Genomic DNA, 20,111 nt, shown 5'->3' with positions numbered 1-20,111 from the left:
GCATCAGTAACACACTTTATAGTCACCTGGAACAACTACAAAAGACGTCTAACTTCTACATCATGGCACAAGACCAAAGGGCTAGAGCTCAGGTTGTCGTTAGTTTGATAAGTAAGTAAATAAATTAAATACGTAGCCCTTCGGAGCCATTAGGCCCATGGAGTTGAAGTTTATCCCGGTTTTCTATGGCGTAGAACGGACAAAAGCAATTGTTTAGTATCTTTTGGATAGAAAGTTAGTCTTTCACAAAGTACTCCTCCAAATCAAATAGACCCATTCACTGCTGGGTTGACAAGGGGGCAGGGGTCTCAGAAATACATAGAGTCATGAAACACAGTTTATTTCCTCCATGCAGAAAGCAAATCTCGATTGTACCAATGATCGATCTCGGTCCCTTTGCATGCGAAGCGAATGCTCTACCAACAACAGACGAAAAATGTGCTACCAACTGAGCTATCGGACCCCCATTGGTGGATTTTCTTGATCGGATAATCACCACAATACATGTTTTAATGTGTGTATGTGTGTGTGGAGGGGGTGTGTTCTTGAGTTATTGTTTTAGCCAACCATTTTTATGATAAGTTCTCACTGAAGTGTGTTGGTACGTTATATCCGGCTGGCGAAATGTTGTGAGTGAATTACCTAAGCGCGTAATATCAATAGATATTTCCAATGTCCCGGTAACAATTAAAATAATACTATTTATTATAAGCTGCTAGAAGCTCTGGATACATACACACACACACACACACACACACATACATACACACATACAAATATATTTAAATTTTTGGAGAGAAAACTGGTCCTTCAAGTATCGATCGTTTTAAATAGCCCTCATATTAGCAATAACTCTCAAACCTGGGACCTTTCCGGGTCATTTACATCGATCGATAATTGAAGGACGAGGTTTTTTTTATCAATTTTTTAAATACGCGTCTTTGTAGAGTACGGCAGTTAACTTGTTACTGTTTGTCATTCGTCCGCCCGTCTGTTATCTTCTCGAAACATGGTCTTACACGTTGTTTTCTTTATCAGACAGAATCTTCTTCACAGCACATGTGCATGACTCAAAAACTGATTTCATATCTAACTGTATCACATCGGTAACACATTAGATATCTTGACTTATATTTCAGTTTGATAAGAAATCATATAATATTATGGCAATGTATGAGAGTTACATGATACAGATGAACGTATATTTACACATACGTTATTTAAGATAGTTATAGATGAAAATAGATAATTACAAACACGTTATTTAAAACAGATGAAAAGATATAGTTATACAAACGTCTTTTAAGACTGATAGTTATAGATGATAAAGTAAAGTAACAAACACGTTTTTTTTTTAGTTACAGATGAAAACGGATAAGACAATTATAGATGAAAACGTATAGTTACAAACACGTTATCTAAGACAGTTATAGATGAAAACGTATAGTTATAAACACGTCATTTGAGACAATTATAGATGAAAAAGTATAGTTATACCCACGTTATTTAAGTTATAGATGAAAACGGATAGTCACACATATGTCATTTAAGACAGTTATAGATGAAACCGTATAGTTACAAACACATTATTTAAGACAGTTATTGATGAAAACGTATAGTTATACACACGTTATTTAAGACAGTTATAGATGAAAACGTATAGTTATACACACATTATTTAAGACCGTTATAATTAGATGAAAAGGTATAGCGACACACACGTTGTTTAAGACAGTTATAGATGAAAACGTACAGTTACAAACACGTTATTTAAGACAGCTGTAGATTTAAAACGTGCGGCTAGGTGGTCTAGTGGTATGACACTCGCTTTCGGATCGGAAGGTCATGGATTCGAGCCTCGCTCGGCGCATAGTTCAGTCCTTGGAAAACGTTCTTTACTCAAACTATCTCACCGTACTCGGGTGTATAAAGAGTACCTGGCCGTTAACAGCGTTGTCTCTGGCGAATTATTTTTTGCAATATAACTTAACGGGCGTCATGTCCCGTTCTACATGGCAAGTGTTAATGTTGGTCATCTCCCCTGTGTAAAGCGCTTTGAGCACGTTTAGTAGATATTGCGCGAAAGGAAAGCTCAATTTAAACTATTTTTAACGCATAGTTACAAACACCTTATATGTATAGTAAAATGTGTTGTATCTTTTATAAGAGTCATTTTACACACCTTATTTAAGACAAAAGATAAAAGTGGATATTTACACAAACTTTTTTAAAGACAGTTGTAGATTAAAAACGCATATTCTCACATACGTCATTTAAGACGGTTAAATATATAAACGTATAGTTACTCCCGCACGGATTTTAAGACAGTTATAGATGAAAAGGTAGGAATAATTACACACAGTATTTAAGACAGATAAAGATTAAAATACATAGTTGCACACACGTTATTTCAGACAGTTAATGATAAAGACACATAGTTGTGACGAACGATTTTCTTTCACTGCGTGTTTCTTTATCATTCGTCAGTGTCTCGTTCAAAACCACTTCAAACCGAGTGGACGAGTCATATATTTGCCAAGGCAGATTAACACCTCCAGTAAGATAATCAAAACATGGACAGCCTTTCTCCAATAAAGCTCCAAATCTTTCAAACGGAAATTTTGGTCGTTAGGTGGGAAACATTTCCATTGTATAACGGAACACTCACTTTCAGCTTAAGGCTTATTTACCTGTTCAAATTGTCTGCCCATTGTATTCATGCCACCTGCTAATTACCTTTTCCAAACAAGACTCCAACGTGCATAGGCCCTGAGGTTCTTGTCTAGTTCAAGAGTAGCTAAAATTGCAATTACTGTCTATCTCTCCGGTAATTCTCCGTTACTCCGTATTAATCAAAGCCTATGAATATCATTGGCTATCTAAAACAGGAACATTCGTCTGATTGGCTATTTTCATTTCACAAAATCAAATTCATCTCCGAATGTAATCACACACACGCTAAGAAGCCCAAGAGAGAAGAGCTATCCCTCCAATTTCAAACTTGTAAAAACTTCTCGGCCGGAGGTAAAATGAATTATTGGTTAACATTCAAAGTGGAACGAGATATTACTGTAAATTAAATTTAATCTGTTATTAATATTATAGTTTGTGTATATATTTTAATTGTGCTATTCCATGGATGTTCGTAAGTTGTCATACCTGTACAAAACTATGTCTATATGTATCTTATACTATAGTTAACATTTGCTTATGATCTATGCTATTTTTTTTCATTTATATTCAATATGTATATTGCTTGAATGTCTGTACCCTACCGATAATCGCCGGCCACACATCATAACCTCAATTATAATTAATAAAAATAAATAAAGAAATACCAGGGACACAACTCTGTTAAATTCTCATCATGTAAGATAGCACGACTGTCAGTTGATGTTTAATATATATATATATATATATATATATATATATATATATATATATATATATATATATATATATATATATATATTGAATCGTGTTTGATACAAATATGGTACGAAAAGTGCTCGACATGTAGTAATGGAGCGAATTATTATTTTTTTAAATATTTACCACAATGTTTGAGACAGTCTACATTAATGTTTCAGGCTTAATTTGCCATCGTCAGGACTGAGTTGTTTTGTTGACTGTTGTTGTTTCTTGAAGTCAAGAAACAACAACAGTCAACAAAACAACTCAGTCCTGACGATGGCAAATTAAGCCTGAAACATTAATGTAGACTGTCTCAAACATTGTGGTAAATATTTTAAAAAATAATATATATATATATATATATATATATATATATATATATATATATATATATATACTAACTACCATTATCATGGAGTTACTGCTTCTCCTTGCCTTTGTCGGCAAATAAAGGCTATTATGATGTGTCGCTCAAGGACGATTCGGTGGCGAAAGACAAACTCGATTGGCTCTAAGACCTTGTTGTTTTAACTCTTAAATGAAGGTCCTGGTCCTTTTCCGTGTCCTTGGAGCACCCAGTCGTGCCGAATCCCTGCATCCCAGTCCTTGAACAGTGGTAAACCCCTGAGGTCTTCTTCTTCTTCTTCTTCTTCTTCTTCTTCTTCGTCTTGTGGAAACCTCCAATATTGTCGAGGATCACTCCACAGTTTGTAGTGTTTTACATTTTAAACTTGCTAAAACTCTGCACATAATACTAATTTTTAAAAAAACACACCAAAAAAAAAACACATAGATTAAAAAGTCAGGTTGTGATCTCTAGCAATCGCGTGAAGGCATGTTGGCAACCGTTTTCAGCCACTTCAGCTGGGAGGCTATTCCATAGTCGGGCAGTGGAAGGGAAAAACGAATACATGTGGGCGTCTGTTTTTGATGTTGGGATGGTTACTCTTGCTGTGTGTCCCCTCGTATTTCTTGTGCCGATATCTTTGATGTCGTTTGGAAGTTTAAGGCACGAATTTTTGTAGTAGATCTTGTGGATCAATTTAAGTTTATCTATCTTTCTTCTCTTTTCCAGAGGTTCAAGGCCAATCCGTTGTGATATTTCAGACGCACTTGAGAAAGGATCGAATGTGTTTGTGATGCGTCTTGCTGTTTTTCTTTGGATGTTTTCTAAGGTGTCGATGTTTTTCTTTGTATATGGGTCCCAAATTGAGCTGCCATACTCCAAAATTGGTCTAACAATAGTTTTAAAAGCAAGGGTTTGAGTTGTGATTGGGCATCTTTTTAAATTGCGGGTGATGTAAGCGCTTGTTTGATTTGCCTTTGAAGCCAGGTGACATATGTGGTCATTCCATTTGAGGTTTTTAGCAAACTCAATGCCAAGGTATTTTGCTGTCTTTACATGTTCCAGGTTTTGACCATGAAGTTGGTATTCAAATGTAATAGGTGCTTTCTTATTTGAGATGGTTAGAACATTGCACTTTGATACGTTAAATTCCATTTGATTTATTGTTTCCCCTTCTTGTAATTAAGCTAGATCGTCATTTAGTGTTTTGCAGATGTCAACCCCTAACTACAACACACTGTTGTGATGTCCAGAAAACTCTGCAAAGCAGGCGCCAACCCTGGAACTAGCTGATACATTTGCCTCAGTCAAGCAAGCCGGCGGGATAAAGATAAGCCAAACGGGCTTATACCATTTTCAAATGTATTTTCCACGGACACAAATGATTAAAAACTAACTTAATCGATCAATCATAAATGAATCGATTAATAAAACAATAGATAAATATATAATAGATTAGATCCACTCAATTAGAGATATCCTTCCTGATATTAAATAAATACTTATTCTTTCTATCTTTTCCTGTAACAATCTAATTAAACTTTATGTATAGAATTGTTATTATTGCATTTGGGCGTTACTATTGTCTTGACTCACTTGTTATTAATACAATTAAGTTATAAGGGACCCTAAGGTAATTCTTGATCTCCCCTAGATTAAACCTGAGCCGTTTGTGATATAGGTTGAGTGGTGCAGCTGGTAACGAGAGCCATAGCGCGCATACTAGTTCGAATCCAGACCATTGAGCTATCGGTTGGACTCGATCCCACAACAATAACACACAATCCGCCACAATAGTTACACGCGTTATTAAAGACAATTATATCAACGTTCGGTGGATCAAACCTCTGAAGTCTCGAATTTCACTATCGGCGGATCAAAACTCTGAAGTCTCGAATTTCACTATCGGCGGATCAAACCTCTGAAGTCGCGAATTTCACTATCGACGGATCAAAACTCAGAAGTCTACATACGAGCTTTGCGCACCATGTTATATTTAATTTTGGTTGGATCAGACCTCTGATGTAAAATTAAATAAAACATGGTGCGCAAAGCGTGTGTGTAGATTTCAGAGTTGTGATCCGCAGAACGTGAAAATCGGGACTTCAGAGGTTTGATCCGCGGACCATCGATATGTGAAAACATATAGATACACACACTTTACTAGCCCCAATGGAACACAGCCCTTTTTAATGATGCAAGTCGTTTAAACCTTTCACAATCTGATGGACGAGTCCGTATTTGGAGAGCACCTTCCACTCGTTTCCAATACCAAAACATCGTGGAAGTTGAACCATTCGGTGGAGGTAACGTTGTAGTTTGGATTAAATTAAATTGAGCTTTTATATCGTGCAATATCTACAAAACGTGCTCAAAGCGCTTTACAATGGGCAGCTGGCCAACAGCAACACTTAAACTTTAGGACGGGCATGCCGCCTGTTAGGCGATATTACAAATATTTTTCGGACAGAGACAACGCTGTTAACGGCAAGGTACTCATTTTACACCTGAGTACTGTGAGAGAATGAGAGTAAAAAGCCTTTTCCAATGACTAACTGTGGGCCGAGCGAGGCTCGAGGCGTGTGAAGGCGAGACAACCACAGAAAATTGAATTATTGAGTGATGTATTGGTCGATTAGTGGAATGCTATCCCACAAGAGACAATTCGAGATCTCGTTAAGTCAATGACAAGTCGTGTTCGACATGTTCTCTATAGGTACCTATCGGGTGCATCTCGAAGGAGTTGCCCGGAAGATAGAGTCTTCTGAGGAAGCTGGCGGGATCAACTCGGGGTGCTAACCAAGCGCTCCTGAGGACGTCCGCCTTGGCAATATGCTATTCCGTCGCGGAGTATTGCACTTCAGTGTGGGGTAGAAGCAGGAACGTTGAGAAGGTAGATGTTTAACTTCGCAAGCCAATGCACATTGTGTCAGGAACGCTGGCAACAACGCCTAGAGAATGGGGCCCGATGATGGCAGCAACCCAACCCCACCCCCCCCCCCCCACACCCCCCCCCCCCCCCTTTTCGATATCTGGAGAGAGACGATTACGAAGAGTTGGCTTAATAAGATCAAAGAGAGAGGGAATAGGGATACCCCTCAAACGCATGATGGACGGTGCCCCCGTTTCGATCCGAAATAAGTCCCGGCAACCCTTGTACGCAATTCCCTGACTACGGACAGAGATGCATATACGAGATGGAAGTCGGTTTGGACGAATTCAATCTCTCGAGGGGGCGGAGACATTCATTCCTCGAAACTAGGTGAGAAGTTGCCAGGCTTCTCCACCAGGAAGAGGAGACACTGAGAGGTAGCGAATCAGCTTCGGTTGAGAACCTGCCTAACGGTAAAATCGCTTCATCAGTGGGGATTTTCCACCTGTCCAACATGTGCCCGATGTGGAAAAGAACCCGAAACCGCAGAGCATCTAGTTGAACGGTGTGTTGTGACGAAGCTTCCGGGCGGGTTTGCGACATTGCACGAGTGCGGTAAAGAATTGGATTCAGTAGTCTGATGTCACGCGCCCGGCAACGGCGGCCATCTTGGTTCTAAACAAAGAAAATCATTACTTTTTATTCTTCATGCTAGCTAGAACTTTTCATTCCCTTTTCAAATGCCTTGTGATCAGAATGTGTAAAAGTCAAAACATGATCAAATTGATGGGGTTTTTTCCCTCTGGATACGCGTTTAAGCTCGCCGGAGAATATTTCATACGGCGTCCGCCATCGTTCCGATAGTTTAGAGCCAGTGTTTCTAAGTTACCATACGTCATTAGGAAGGAAGTGACGTTACGACTGTTGAAGACTATTGCTGATTGGGTCGCTCGTCATAACATAGTAGTGTGAGAAGCTGCTGACATGTTCTCGAGGCAGATGGTCAACACACCCGGTACAATTGAAAGAACACAAGACATCATTATTTCCTATCGTTGTTATGCTCTCAATTTTGACCATTCCTCCTCTAATTGTAAATAAAATCATGAAAACCACTCTAATTGTTGTATGTTATACATCATTTGAATTTGAAAGAGTTGTTCTTTACGTATCTATGATAAAATTTCACTTTACATTTTTGTTGTTGTTTTATTTGGGTGTAAATCTTGCCTAATATTATTTATAATAGATATTACTTATTATTCCTTTTGAGTTTAATAAATAAAAGTTCAAGTTTCGGGAAAATCCGGAAGATGGTCAGTAAGTAGAGAGTTAACATCCCTGTCACAAATCTACAAGAAATGAAGTGTTAGAGAAATGTCAGAAGGCGAGAATAATAACTTTTTATCAACTCATTTCATTTCTTGTTACTATCAGCATTATAACAGTGCTCCGTTCACTTTTCTGAATTAATATTGGAGCTTACACAATGTCCCAATTGTCTCTGTCTACTGTTTGTGTAAAGAGCATATTGACTGAGAAACGGCTAAACTCACCAAAAAAGTTTGGGGTGTTTGTGTGTTGACCTCGTGACTTAAAGACTTTTTGAGAAGCGGATAGTGTTGATTGTAGAGCATCCCACTCGTGACCAGGCGGGGGTTGCCGTAACACTCGGGTCCTGGTTATGAGTCCTGAGTTAAAGTACCTAACCCAGGCAAACGTTTTTCTTCTGTCGTTTCTCTTTCTTGTTATTATATTTTTTTTTTAAGAGTGCAGGCTCCACTCACTTTTCAGAATGAATATCACACTCATGACCTCTCTCCTCTCTACTCACTCACTGACGCAACGCTCCCGTTTCATTCAACCAAACGCCAACCACCAAGCAGGAGTACACGTGTTACAATACGCTTCAACAGTCGTAACGTCACTGCCCTCGAAATGACGCATGGTAACTTAATAACTGGCTCTAAACTATCGGAACAATGGCGGACGCCATTATGAAATATTTCTCCGACGAGCATAAAAGCGTATTCAGAGGGAAAAAACATTATAAATCTGATCATGTTTTGACTTTTACACATTCTGATCACAAGACATATGAAAAGTTCTAGCCAGCATGAAGAATAAAAAGAACCGATTTTCTTTGTTTAGAACCACTATGGCCGCCGTGACATCAGACTATTGAATCCAATAGGATTCAATAGTCGTACCGTCACTTCCTTCCTAATGACGCATGGTAACTTAGCAACACTGGCTCTAAACTATCGGAACAATGGCGGACGCCCGTATGAAATATTTCTCCGGCGAGTATAAAAAGCGTATCCAGAGGGAAAAAAAAAAACACATAAATTTGATCATATTTTGACTTTTACACATTTTGATCAAAAGGCATATGAAAAGGGAATGAAAAGTTCTAGCCAGCATGAAGAATAAAAAGAACCGATTTTCTTTGTTTAGAACCACTATGGCCGCCGTGACATCAGACTATTGAATCCAATTCTCATTACATTTATCTAGCCTAGCTTAATTTGTTTTCAACAATTCTTTGTTCATTGTTTTGCTGAGATAAGGTTGGCATCCGAAAAGTCAATTGTTTGTGCTGTTTTCTCCGAAGCCTTTAACCATTTGGGATGTTCTACTATGTACTCGTACTCACACACTGACGTTTCATTCATACTCAATGCTATGTTCATACTCCAACCACGCTTCAATTCTCACATTTTGGATTGTTTGCAGGGTTGCCAGATTATTTTTCAACAAAATGCCAGGGGAAGACTCAAAAAATGCCAAAACACTCAAAAAAATGCCAAAGTCTGTTGACTCCCACCCCCACTAAGAAAACTACTCACTTTTGATAGACAATTTACTATCATATCCTGGTGGCTTGCGTGTTTTCTTTTCTTTTCTTTTTTTTTTTTGAATTATACTAAATTTCCTGTTGGGGTAATTTTTTACCTACTGACTACTTAGTGGAGTGCTAAACCACTACACTACGGTTGGATTTTAAGAATGAAAAAGAAATACATTAACGTGAAAGGTAAATACATAAACAGTTAAATACTTGTCGAGGGCTGAATTTGAGTGAATATCTGAGGGGCTAGTTCAGGGTGTGAGTTTTAATAACAAAGTTTTCCGATGTGAAGAGATTTGTTTTTACGCGTTTAGAAATAATTAAGAAAAGGTGTCATTTGAAGTTTAATATACAAGAAAAGAAAATGCCAAATGCCAAATGATTTTTCTAATGCCAAACGGTTTTCAAAAATACCAGATTTTTGGAATCTGGCATTTAAAATGCCAAACTGGCAACCCTGATTGTTTGTATTCAGAGAGAGAGAGAGAGAGAGAGAGAGAGGAGAGAGAGAGAGAGAGAGAGAGAGAGAGAGAGAGAGAGAGAGAGAGAGAGCTGGCAGTCGCACTAGCCAATGAAGCCAGACCCCCAGCTATTTATATGACCTTGAACTCTTGACTTTTGAACTGTGGATTCCATGAACCTACTTCGAGCACCACATAGCACTAGCGACAAGCACACAACATCACAGTCAACACTCAACACACGGCACTCATCAATAATTAGCAACACTCAATCAAGGCCCTTTCGGGTGCATTTTTCCAATTTATGGGAATTGATCAAAATCTAAATATCTAAGCCTAGGAAAAACAAGGGAGGTAAGAATCTAAAAGATCCCACAGCTAGACAGCTTGGCTGATTTTTTAGTTCAAATATGATTCTCTTTTAATCAATCACTAAAAGCGAAACTAAGACTAAATCCAAAATTATGAATAATGACGACTTCAAAATGGGTTGACGATCCAAGTTCCATCGACCAATGTGAAGGAACAGTCTAAAGTTAATGAGAATTGTCCTAATTTTCTTTTGTGAATATGAAATGCTTCTGTTTTGTTTTGTTTGTTTGTTTTTTAGATGAAACTTATTCTGTTTTCGTTTGTTTTGGTTTTTCAAAGTCAAAGAAAATGAGCAAAAAAGCGAGTTAAGTGGTCCGATACCGTATACCTTCTAAGATAATCCGCCTTTAACTTTGACCGTTGTCTTAGCCGTGGCGGTTGCACCTTTGTTCTTATAAGTCACATCAACATGTATCCTGAGTTGACGTAGATAGGACCTACTTACGGTTGCACATGTTTTATGGTCTTTTGTTTCTGTTTCGATTTTTTTCCAATCTGTTTTAATGGCCTTGAACTTGAATATTTGTTTTCGTCCAACTAAATCCTCATATATTTATACAGTGTTGGTCATCGCAAATCATAAGAATTTTCTCGTCGTAACAAATACCATTTTTTCTACAATTCATCATGTCCAATCCGCTTTGGAATAATTCATTTGTTCCCTAAGCGGGCCATGTTATGGCATGGAACAAAAGTTCCCGTTCATTTAGTTTTTGTCATAGGCTTTAAGTAGGTACAGCTGTCTAACAATATTCATTATCTATCATTGGGTTTAGTCAGATCTTAACCTAAGAGCACAAACACTGGGTAAGAATTGTGCGATCATTATCTCCCATTCAGTCATTGACCATGCCTGCCATTGCTTATTTGTGACAAGACGAGATGTGGCCTAGATCTATTCTTATTAACTTCTAACTCCACAGTGTTTTATTTGATTGCTGTCTGGTTCAGTCAGAGATGGAAATATATGAAATCTAAATGAGTTAAAGATTTCTTAAAATGTTCAGTTTCGATTCATCTTGCAGAATTTATCATCTCATATTTTATTCAATAGTTTTTGTTTTATTGTTGAGGAGGGCGGAGGGGGGGGGGGGGGGTAGCTCAGTTGGCTAAAAGCTTATTTCACACAGAAAGGGACTGATCGATTCTTTGTGCAGTCAAGATTTTTTTTCTGAACCCCCCCTCCCCAAGTGTCCACTCAGCGGTGATTGGGTAGATGGGTCATCTAGGTCTAGCTGAAAGTAGTTTGCAATCGACTAACATCCTATCCAAAGGATAGCAATCAGTCGGTTGCTATTGTCCGTTTCAGGCTATATAATACAGGATGGGCCTAATGGCTCTGGAAGGACTGCTATAAATTGATGGAAAGAACTCTGTCCTATTCAGTAAACAGATTAGCTGGTCTTGATAATTTTCCAAAGCTTAAAAGGACTTGATGGTTTTTTGGATGAGTGTGTTTGGCTCATATGGATACTTATAAGGTTAAACGTGGCAACCTGGCTCAGCGGTATGGTTTTTGCTTCTTACCAATTTCAACTACCTCCCTCGCTGTGTGGTCTTGGTCTTGAGCAAGTCACTCACTTTGCAGCAATGCACTGTGATGCATGGCTTGTCTCAGTCTTTCCTTAGAATAGACCCGAAAGACAAATGTCCCTTTGGGGATGAATAAAGGGAATTTTTATTTATTTATCTGTTTCTTTATTTGTTTATTTATTTTTTTTATTCCCATTTAAAATCTCATTTCAAAGCACTAAGGGAAGCATTGTATTTTCCAATGTATTGTTTACTACTGATCTATCGGGGACAGATGTGAAATTCTGTTGCTCCTGTTGTTGTTTTTGTTGTTGTAAGGGATTTTAATTTTGATTAGATTAAAACTCTACAATTCTGTTTACATTTAAATTTATTAAGAGGTTAGTATGGATGATAATTGAAGTAACCATCTGGATGTGCAAGTAAAAATTGAGCTTTTATATAGCGCAGTATCCACTAAATGTGCTCAAAGCGCTTTACTAGGAGTCCCTGACCAACAGCAACATTTAACATTTAGGACGGACATGACGCCTGTTAGGCGATGTCACAATTTTTTCAGACAGAGACTGTTAATGGCCAGGTACTCTAACACCTGAGTATGGTGAGAGAACGTGAGTGAAGAGCCTTCTCCAAGGACTCAACTTTTCACCGAGCGAGGCTCGAACCGAGGACCTTCCGATCTGATAGCGAGTGTCATACCACTAGACCACATAGCCGAACAAAAGTAACTCCAGAAATGAAAAAGGCACAAAAGCATCTGAAGACAATAGAGAATAAAAACTGCAATGATTATATCGAACTCAGATCTCAACTTAGGCCAACATGGTACCCTTCATCCGATGTAAATCCAGGAAATTGGCCTTGGCAACAGCCTTTTCCTTGATTTTTTAGTGTAAGATCAGAAGAGAGAATCCTTTCTTTTCTCACAGAGAAAGCGTCCTCGTGGTCGATAGAGTCTTTAATCACAACAACTCCATTTACAACATGACATTTTATATCTCAGATGAATGTTACTGTTTCTCTCCAATTTTTTTTTTTAATTTGAGGGAGAAATATTCAGATTTTGTTTATATTTTGTCACAGCTGCTTCCAATGATAGGGCAAAACTAGCTTTTGAATGAATGTTTGCAATGTATATCTGTCTGTAACAATCAGCTTATGATGTTGTTATTCTTAATCACAATGATTATAATGAGCATATCTAATGGCTTTATCTTATATCTTCAACAGAAATAAAGCTTTTTGGATGCCAGCATTCATATGATTCACAATGATCGTCAACGAATACTTAGTGAATGGGACTTTGATTGCAGTGTTTGCAGTCATTGCAATTAGAGTTATTCAAATGTTGCTTGGTTACAGGGTGCTTATCCAAAAGTATAAACACCTTCCACAAACGCCATGCAATCCAATTTTTGGACATCTGCTGGAGGTATGATTTGTATTTTTGAAAAACTATATTTATAATAAATAATAAATAATTGAGCTTTTTTATAGCGCAATATCCACTAAACATGCTCAAAGCGTTTTACAAGGGGTCTCTGGCCAACAAAAACACTTAACATGTAGGACAGGACATGACGCCTGTTAGGTGAGATTATAATATTTTCAGACAGAGACAACGCTGTTAACGGCCAGGTACTCATTTTACACCTGAGTACAGAAAGAGAATGTTAACCTTTTCCAAGGACTCAACTATGCGCCGAACGAGGCTCTAACCCAGGACCTTTATATAATATATATACATGTGTAACCCTTGGTCTCAAAGCTGTACTATGGCGGGATGAACAAGGTTCTGGAAGTTGAATTTATAGTCACAAATATAAGATGTGGGGTTTATTTCTAGTCGTTAACTTGGAGATTGAATACAATTTCCTACAGTGCATTATACTGAAAGTTGGTGTTTCTTCAATTCTACATTTCATTCCTTTTTAGGGTCCCCGATTCATTCCGATATATTACTGTTTTGAGGCAGTGAATCACATATGAGCATTGGAGTGAATGCTGTGTAAAGCTTGAGACTGTAAATTAGGTTTATCACATCGGACAGGCATTTGCATGTCTGATAACTGAAAGCAATTATGGAATTGTGTTAATTTGTTGTAATGGACAATATTATTTATTTGCATTGGTTTGAGAGTATGTCCATGACAATAATAAAGCCATAACAGTTTGGACTATTAGACCTGCAGATAAGCACACTGAAAAGACTAGGTAAGATTTCATTAAGATATATACACACCAATTGATCCAACAAGTCCAAGACAAAGGCGTATAAAGCTTGTATAGTATGTAATTTTATTTATTAATTCTTCAGATATTTTAGGAGATTCAGGTTGTCATCCACTTGCTTCTCTTCCTGTCACTGAATTAAGTAGTTTGTAATAATTTTTTGTCAATTTCCATGCAATCATAATAAATAGTTGTTTTCTTTTTTAAACGCATAGAAGTCATGTTACGATAACATTTTGTCAGATATTAGACTGTATTTTGATGGAGCTTAGTTCAAAAGGCATTGTTTTGTCATCAAAAGAGGTTATATGCAGTATTGAAATGAAGTTTTGACCTCTCATTACACATCGAGGCATCACATTGAAATAAAAAAATAATAAGATTTAAAATTGGAGGAATTTTCTTTACTGAAAGTTGATTCTTCATTTATCATAGAGTCAAAGTGACAATCCATAAACAATCTCATGGATTTAGATAAAGACATTTATGAATTTGAGTTTATTATGTTGACAGTGGTAGATTCAGTGGATAACTAACGAAAGTAAAATGACAAACAATGTATCAAATCAAGAGTAAAATATTTAGCAGTTTCTGACTTGACATCTGATGGCCATTGAGAATTATAAAACCTTGCCTTTTTTTGGATCAGGGATTCCTTCACCATAAGTATTGATAACCAAGGAAGAAGTCCACATTGACAATCTTACCAAAGATGTATATTCCGATACAGACACGAAAGTGAAGAAATGGGAGAAACTAGGAGAAACCTTGCTAGGAATGTTTAGAGCGATGGGAAGCGGCTTTAAATATTGTCTCAAGCATTATGTTACATCACATACAGATTTATTGTAATCTTAAATAAGGATTCGAAATGTTAGCTGTGTATATTTAAAGCTGACCTTCTCCTCTTAATATAAATGTCATTTTATTCTGTTTGTCTGTAGATAGTAATTGTTTAGTGCTTTTACCTTTACATTCGTTAGTACTTTTACTTGAAACCTTAAATATTTTGTTATTTATGAAAAGATGTTAAGTTTGTTTGTATGTAATAAAAATTATATCCCGTTGTTACATTTTAGTTACATCCAAAACGCACGTGTAGGCTGGGTTATTTTTACCCTTTCCAGCACTGTGCCGCATTCGAAATGCTTGAACTATTATCTGGATTTTATACTTATTATCACTTTTCCACACATCTCTATGTAGCACCCTGGACCAAATGATGCTGGTCTAGCTTTTCAGAGGGAAAAGACTAAGGAATTCCCTCGATTTGTTCTGGGCTGGCTTTGTCATAGGCCCATGGTGTTTGTACAACACCCAGATTTAATAAGAGTCATACTCAAGTCAACTGGTAAATCATAATTGTTGAAATAGTTGATATTTGAATTGAATGTTGCCATTTTGTTTATCTTTTAATATTTTTTTATTGTTGTTTTGAGCCCTGTTTTTTTTAGTTTTTTTTATTTTGGTTTTTTAAAAATTTAATCAAGAATTGTTGTGCTTACTTGGCAGTGCTTGATTTTCCTTTACAGATTTTTAGGCATTTTATCACCAGTTTGTGTTTGTTTTTGCACACAGTGTTCTCGCCTTTTATTGGATTTCTTTCCTTTTTTATGCTTAAGTTAGAAGCAAGGATACAAATGCATGTTTTTCTGCAGAGGCAATTCTTTTGCAATGCTTTGCCTGCTAGGGGCAGCGTGGCTCAGCAGTACGGCCTTTGCTTCGTACCTGAAAGGTACTGAGTTCGATCACCCGCTGCTGCGTTGTGTGGCCTTGAGCATCTCCTTGCCCTAGCTCAATTTGCGACTGATGCCTGGCTTATTCCAGTCTTCCCTTGGAATAGACCCTAGAGACAAATTTCCCCTTTGGGATGAATAAAGGGAATTTTATGTATTTATTTATTTATTTATTTTTATTTATTTTGTTTTATCTGTAAACTTAAATCAACAAAAGGCCTGAAAAAAAATTTTATCATCAAAAATTAAGGAGTTATGCAGGTAAAAGTGACAAATTAGGGAGCAGGCAATGGTGTAAGATAAACATCTGAAAAGGTGTGTATGAAATGTCCAAAAAAAAAAAAAAATAAACCTGCTAAATGAAGACATTTATGAATTTGGGTAGAACGTAGTGACAGTATTAGTTTCAATGGATAATGAACGAAAAGAAAAGGACACTCACTGTGTCAAATCAAGAGTAAAATATTTGAAAATTTCTATTTCTGTATTAAAATAGGAAAAGATACAACATGACTTGACATCTGGTACATGCGTGGAGACAGGGCCATTCAGAATTATAAAGCCTTGTTTGTATCATGGATTCCTTGCACCATAAGTATTGATAACCAACCAAGGAAGAAGATGTATGTTTTCCAACGCAGACATGAAAGTGAAGAAATGGGAAAAACTTGGAAAAACCTTTCTTGCAATGTATAGAGCAATGGGAAGCAGCCTAAAATATTGTCTCACGCTTCATGTTATATCACAGCCACATCTGTTGCAATCTTAATAAGAGGTTCAAAATTTTGGCTGTGTATATCTAATACTCAACTTCTCTTAAGATAATTATATTAAATTAATTGTATGCACCTGTTAGATCACTCCGATCCCAAAATGAATGACTGATCAATGTTCCCATATGAAAACGATAGCTGAAAATTCTTTCTCCGTCACGGCCCCAAGAGTGTGAGACAAATTAGACAAAGAAATCAAAGAGCCCCTGCGCTCAGTAATTTTAGGAAACTTTTGAAAACATTTAGTAATACTGGTAATAGTATTTGCGTTTTGTGAAACTCATTGTCTTTCTATGTGTAGCGCCTTTGAGCGTGCTGTATAAATTGATTGTTACATATTACATATTTCATATAAATGTTGTTTTATTCTGTTTGTCTACAGTCAGTCTAAAGAATTTGTTAGGTTTTTTTGCCTTTCCAGACTTCACTTGAAGAGGATCTGTGTTTGAAACATTATGTATTTTGTTCTTTCTAAAAAGCTGTTATATTTGTTTGTATGCAATAAACATTACATCCTGTTTTTACATTTCAGTTACATCCAAAATGCACATGTAGGCTGGGTTATTCTAACCCTTTCCATCAGTGTGCCCTATTCGAAATGCTTGAATTATTATTTGGATTTTATATATTTGCTATCAATTTTCCATACATCTGTATGTAGCACCCTGGACCAAATGATGCTGGTCTAGCTTTTCAGAGAGAAAAGACCAAGGAATTCCCTCGATTTGTTCTGAACTGGCTTTGTCATAGGCCCATGGTGTTTGTACAACACCCAGATTTAATAAGAGTCATACTCAAGTCAACTGGTAAATCATTTTTATTGAAATAGTTGAAATTTGATTTTGATTTTGCAGGTTTAAATTTTTTTTTTTTTTTTTTTTTTGGGTTTATTTTAAAATTATTTTTAAAAAATAAAGAACCGTTGTGTTTACTAGGCAGTGCTTGTTTTACATTTGGATTTTAGGCATTTTATCACCAGCTTGTGTTTGTTTTGCATTTACAGTTTGCTTGCCTTTAATTGGATTTCTTTATTTGTTTATGCTCAGAGTTAGTTGCAAGAATACAAATAATTGCAATTTTATCTGCAAAGGGAATTCCTTTGCAATACTTTGCCTGCTCTGTATAAACTTAAAGTGATTATTTAAATCAACGTGATCCAACAAATTGCCAGAAACATTTCGTAATAAAAAATTAAGGAGTTATGCTGGCAAATGCCAAATTAGGGAGCTTGTACTGGAGTAAGATAACGATCTGAAAAGGTGTATATGAAGCATCCCCCCCCCCCCCCCCCCCCCAAAAAAAAAAAAGATAACCTTCCAACCAAGGCAAAAGGATATTTGGGGGATTTTTTTTTCTTTTTTTTTTCTTTCTGCTTTGTCATAGCCACTTTTTCAGATTTCTATGAACTTTGGTGCCTGCTCTCTAATTTGTCATTTGACAAACTTTGTTCATTTCTCATTGGGGATTGTTGGTAAAATGTAATAAAGGTGTGTTAGCTGTCTAAAAGCTGGAATCGAATTGCTGGACAGTATAACCATCGACACGGGGGATTTTGACTTCCAGTGACATGGCAATCTAAGGCTTTCAAGAGTATGTCGACTGGCCCACAAGAGGAAATTCTATATTAGACCTTTTTTATTGTAATATCTGTAATTCTTACAAATGTAAAGTTAAAGCGTCAATCAGTGTTTCTGACCATGACATGCTATTTTTAATTCCTATTTAAAAACCTGTAGTGAGGCATATTCAGGGACGGCTGGTAATAATGGGCAGGGTGGGCAAATACCAGCCTGTTTTTTCAAGTTATAAGCTGTATTACCATGTCCGAAATAATCTTATTTAAATTAGATTATTTCAAAAGTTAGTACTTAAACTTGATACTTCGTACTGAAATCAATTTGTGTGTATTTTTGATAGATTTAGAATCACCATGCATCCCGTAATACATAAACCAGGATACGCTCCTGCACTCCACTCCGCCCACATCGTCATCTCATCGTCACGTCGCCTGACGGTGATTTTGCTGTCTGGCCTCTCTAGTACTAGGTCGGGCTAATTCAAATGAGCCCACCTTATAAACCAGTGAACACTTAATAGAGATTTTGGCAAACGAACTTTTTTTTATTTATTGCCTTACTTGTTCTGGTACCATTGATGTAATGACATTGGGAAGGTTCCAGTAGAGAATTAAATTTATTAATTTACTAATATTATATCAAGTTAGTATTAACTTGTGTTGTTTTTATATATTTGTTTATATTATTATTTCTTTTTTTTTCTCGTTTTCTTTAGTGCTTCTCAAAACTCATTTATTTAAATTGTTTTCTTCTTTGTTTTTTTTTTTGTTTTTTTTTTTTTTTTTGTTTTTTTTTTAACAAATTAATTTGTTAGGTCTTTTTTTCTTCATTTTCTTAAAGTAATTACCGCTGTATTTTTATTGCCAGACTAAATATTTTTGCAAAACAATGTAATTTTCTATTATATTCCCTCTAATAAATCAAAACACTTTTATTCAAAAGTCACGACTAAATAAATATATAAAATACAACCACCATTTTGGTTTTCTCAACAATTGAATTAGTATACGAGAAATACTCTTCTGAGAAAGGAGAGAATTGAATTCTTAATTCTAACTAAGTTATAGAGGAAATAAATACGTTTAAAGGAAAGGTGGGCAGATTCCGTACTTGCCCGTCCTGAAGCTAATACATACATAAGATAGTTCGTGATGAAGAGGCGGGAAGCTAGGGGTTGTTTGGGGAAGGAGTAAAGATAACACGTTCGTTATTGTTATAGTCTAACGAATGCATGAGGAGAGATTGGTAGCATTATTTTGTCTTAATTGTATTGTATGGATTATTGGCGAAAGCCTAAGATTAAACAAACTTTGTTTTTGTTTGTCTTTTTTTGACTATGGAACTGATACTTGTCATAGCAGACCTGCCTACTTGAAATAGGAAAATAATAATCATAGTTTTCAGGGTTAATAAAATCGTAGATATTTTAACTTGATCTACCCTTTAAAAAAATCACCGGAATTTTCGTCTATTATAGGTATCAAATTTTAAAAAACGAGAAAAACTGATTGGAAACGTAATAATGATGGTGGTGGTAGTAATGATGATGGTAATATTATTATTGTTATTATTATCATTTGTTATTATTATTATTTTTATTATTATTATTATTATTATTATTATTGTACGTATTGGTGGTATTACGATTGTTGTATTTTTGTGGCTATTAATGGTATCAGTTTATTGTTTGGTTCCATTTTCCATTTTTTTCCACTTTCATGTATGTTGTCATCAAATTGTATGATTATTTGGCGAAAGTCTAAGATTGAATAAACTTTGTAATATCATATCGTAATCATCATTGTCGACGACACGTCGTTGTCATCATAATCATCATCATCATTAACAACAACATTAACAACAAGCACTACAAAAGCAATAAAAACAATATCAACATCATCATATAATTTCCATCATCGTCTCCACAACTATCATTCTAACCAA

The 20,111-nt window shown here is 36.2% G+C and overlaps 1 protein-coding gene across 3 annotated transcripts in view; it reads left to right on the top strand.

The window, feature by feature from the left end:
* The first annotated feature begins 10,139 nt into the window (after positions 1 to 10,139).
* Positions 10,140 to 20,111, top strand: part of LOC144968096 (cytochrome P450 4F2-like) — a 28,813-nt gene continuing 18,841 nt past the window's right edge. The window contains exons 1-2 of one of the 3 annotated variants that reach the window (XM_078906088.1): positions 10,140 to 10,298; positions 13,080 to 13,281. In XM_078906088.1, the coding sequence (XP_078762214.1) occupies positions 13,120 to 13,281 (162 nt within the window). In that variant the 5' untranslated portion in view covers positions 10,140 to 10,298; positions 13,080 to 13,119. Of the gene's footprint in view, positions 10,299 to 13,079; positions 13,282 to 17,239; positions 17,397 to 20,111 lie in introns of those variants that run through there. The other 2 variants (XM_078906090.1, XM_078906089.1) reach the window with 2 other exon arrangements.

The sequence above is a fragment of the Berghia stephanieae genome, chromosome 3, assembly GCF_034508935.2.
Source record: "Berghia stephanieae isolate SIO BIC M18660-M18661 chromosome 3, UCSD_Bste_1.3, whole genome shotgun sequence".
NCBI lineage: Eukaryota > Metazoa > Mollusca > Gastropoda > Nudibranchia > Aeolidiidae > Berghia > Berghia stephanieae.
This window is presented reverse-complemented; position numbering and strand designations above follow the sequence as displayed.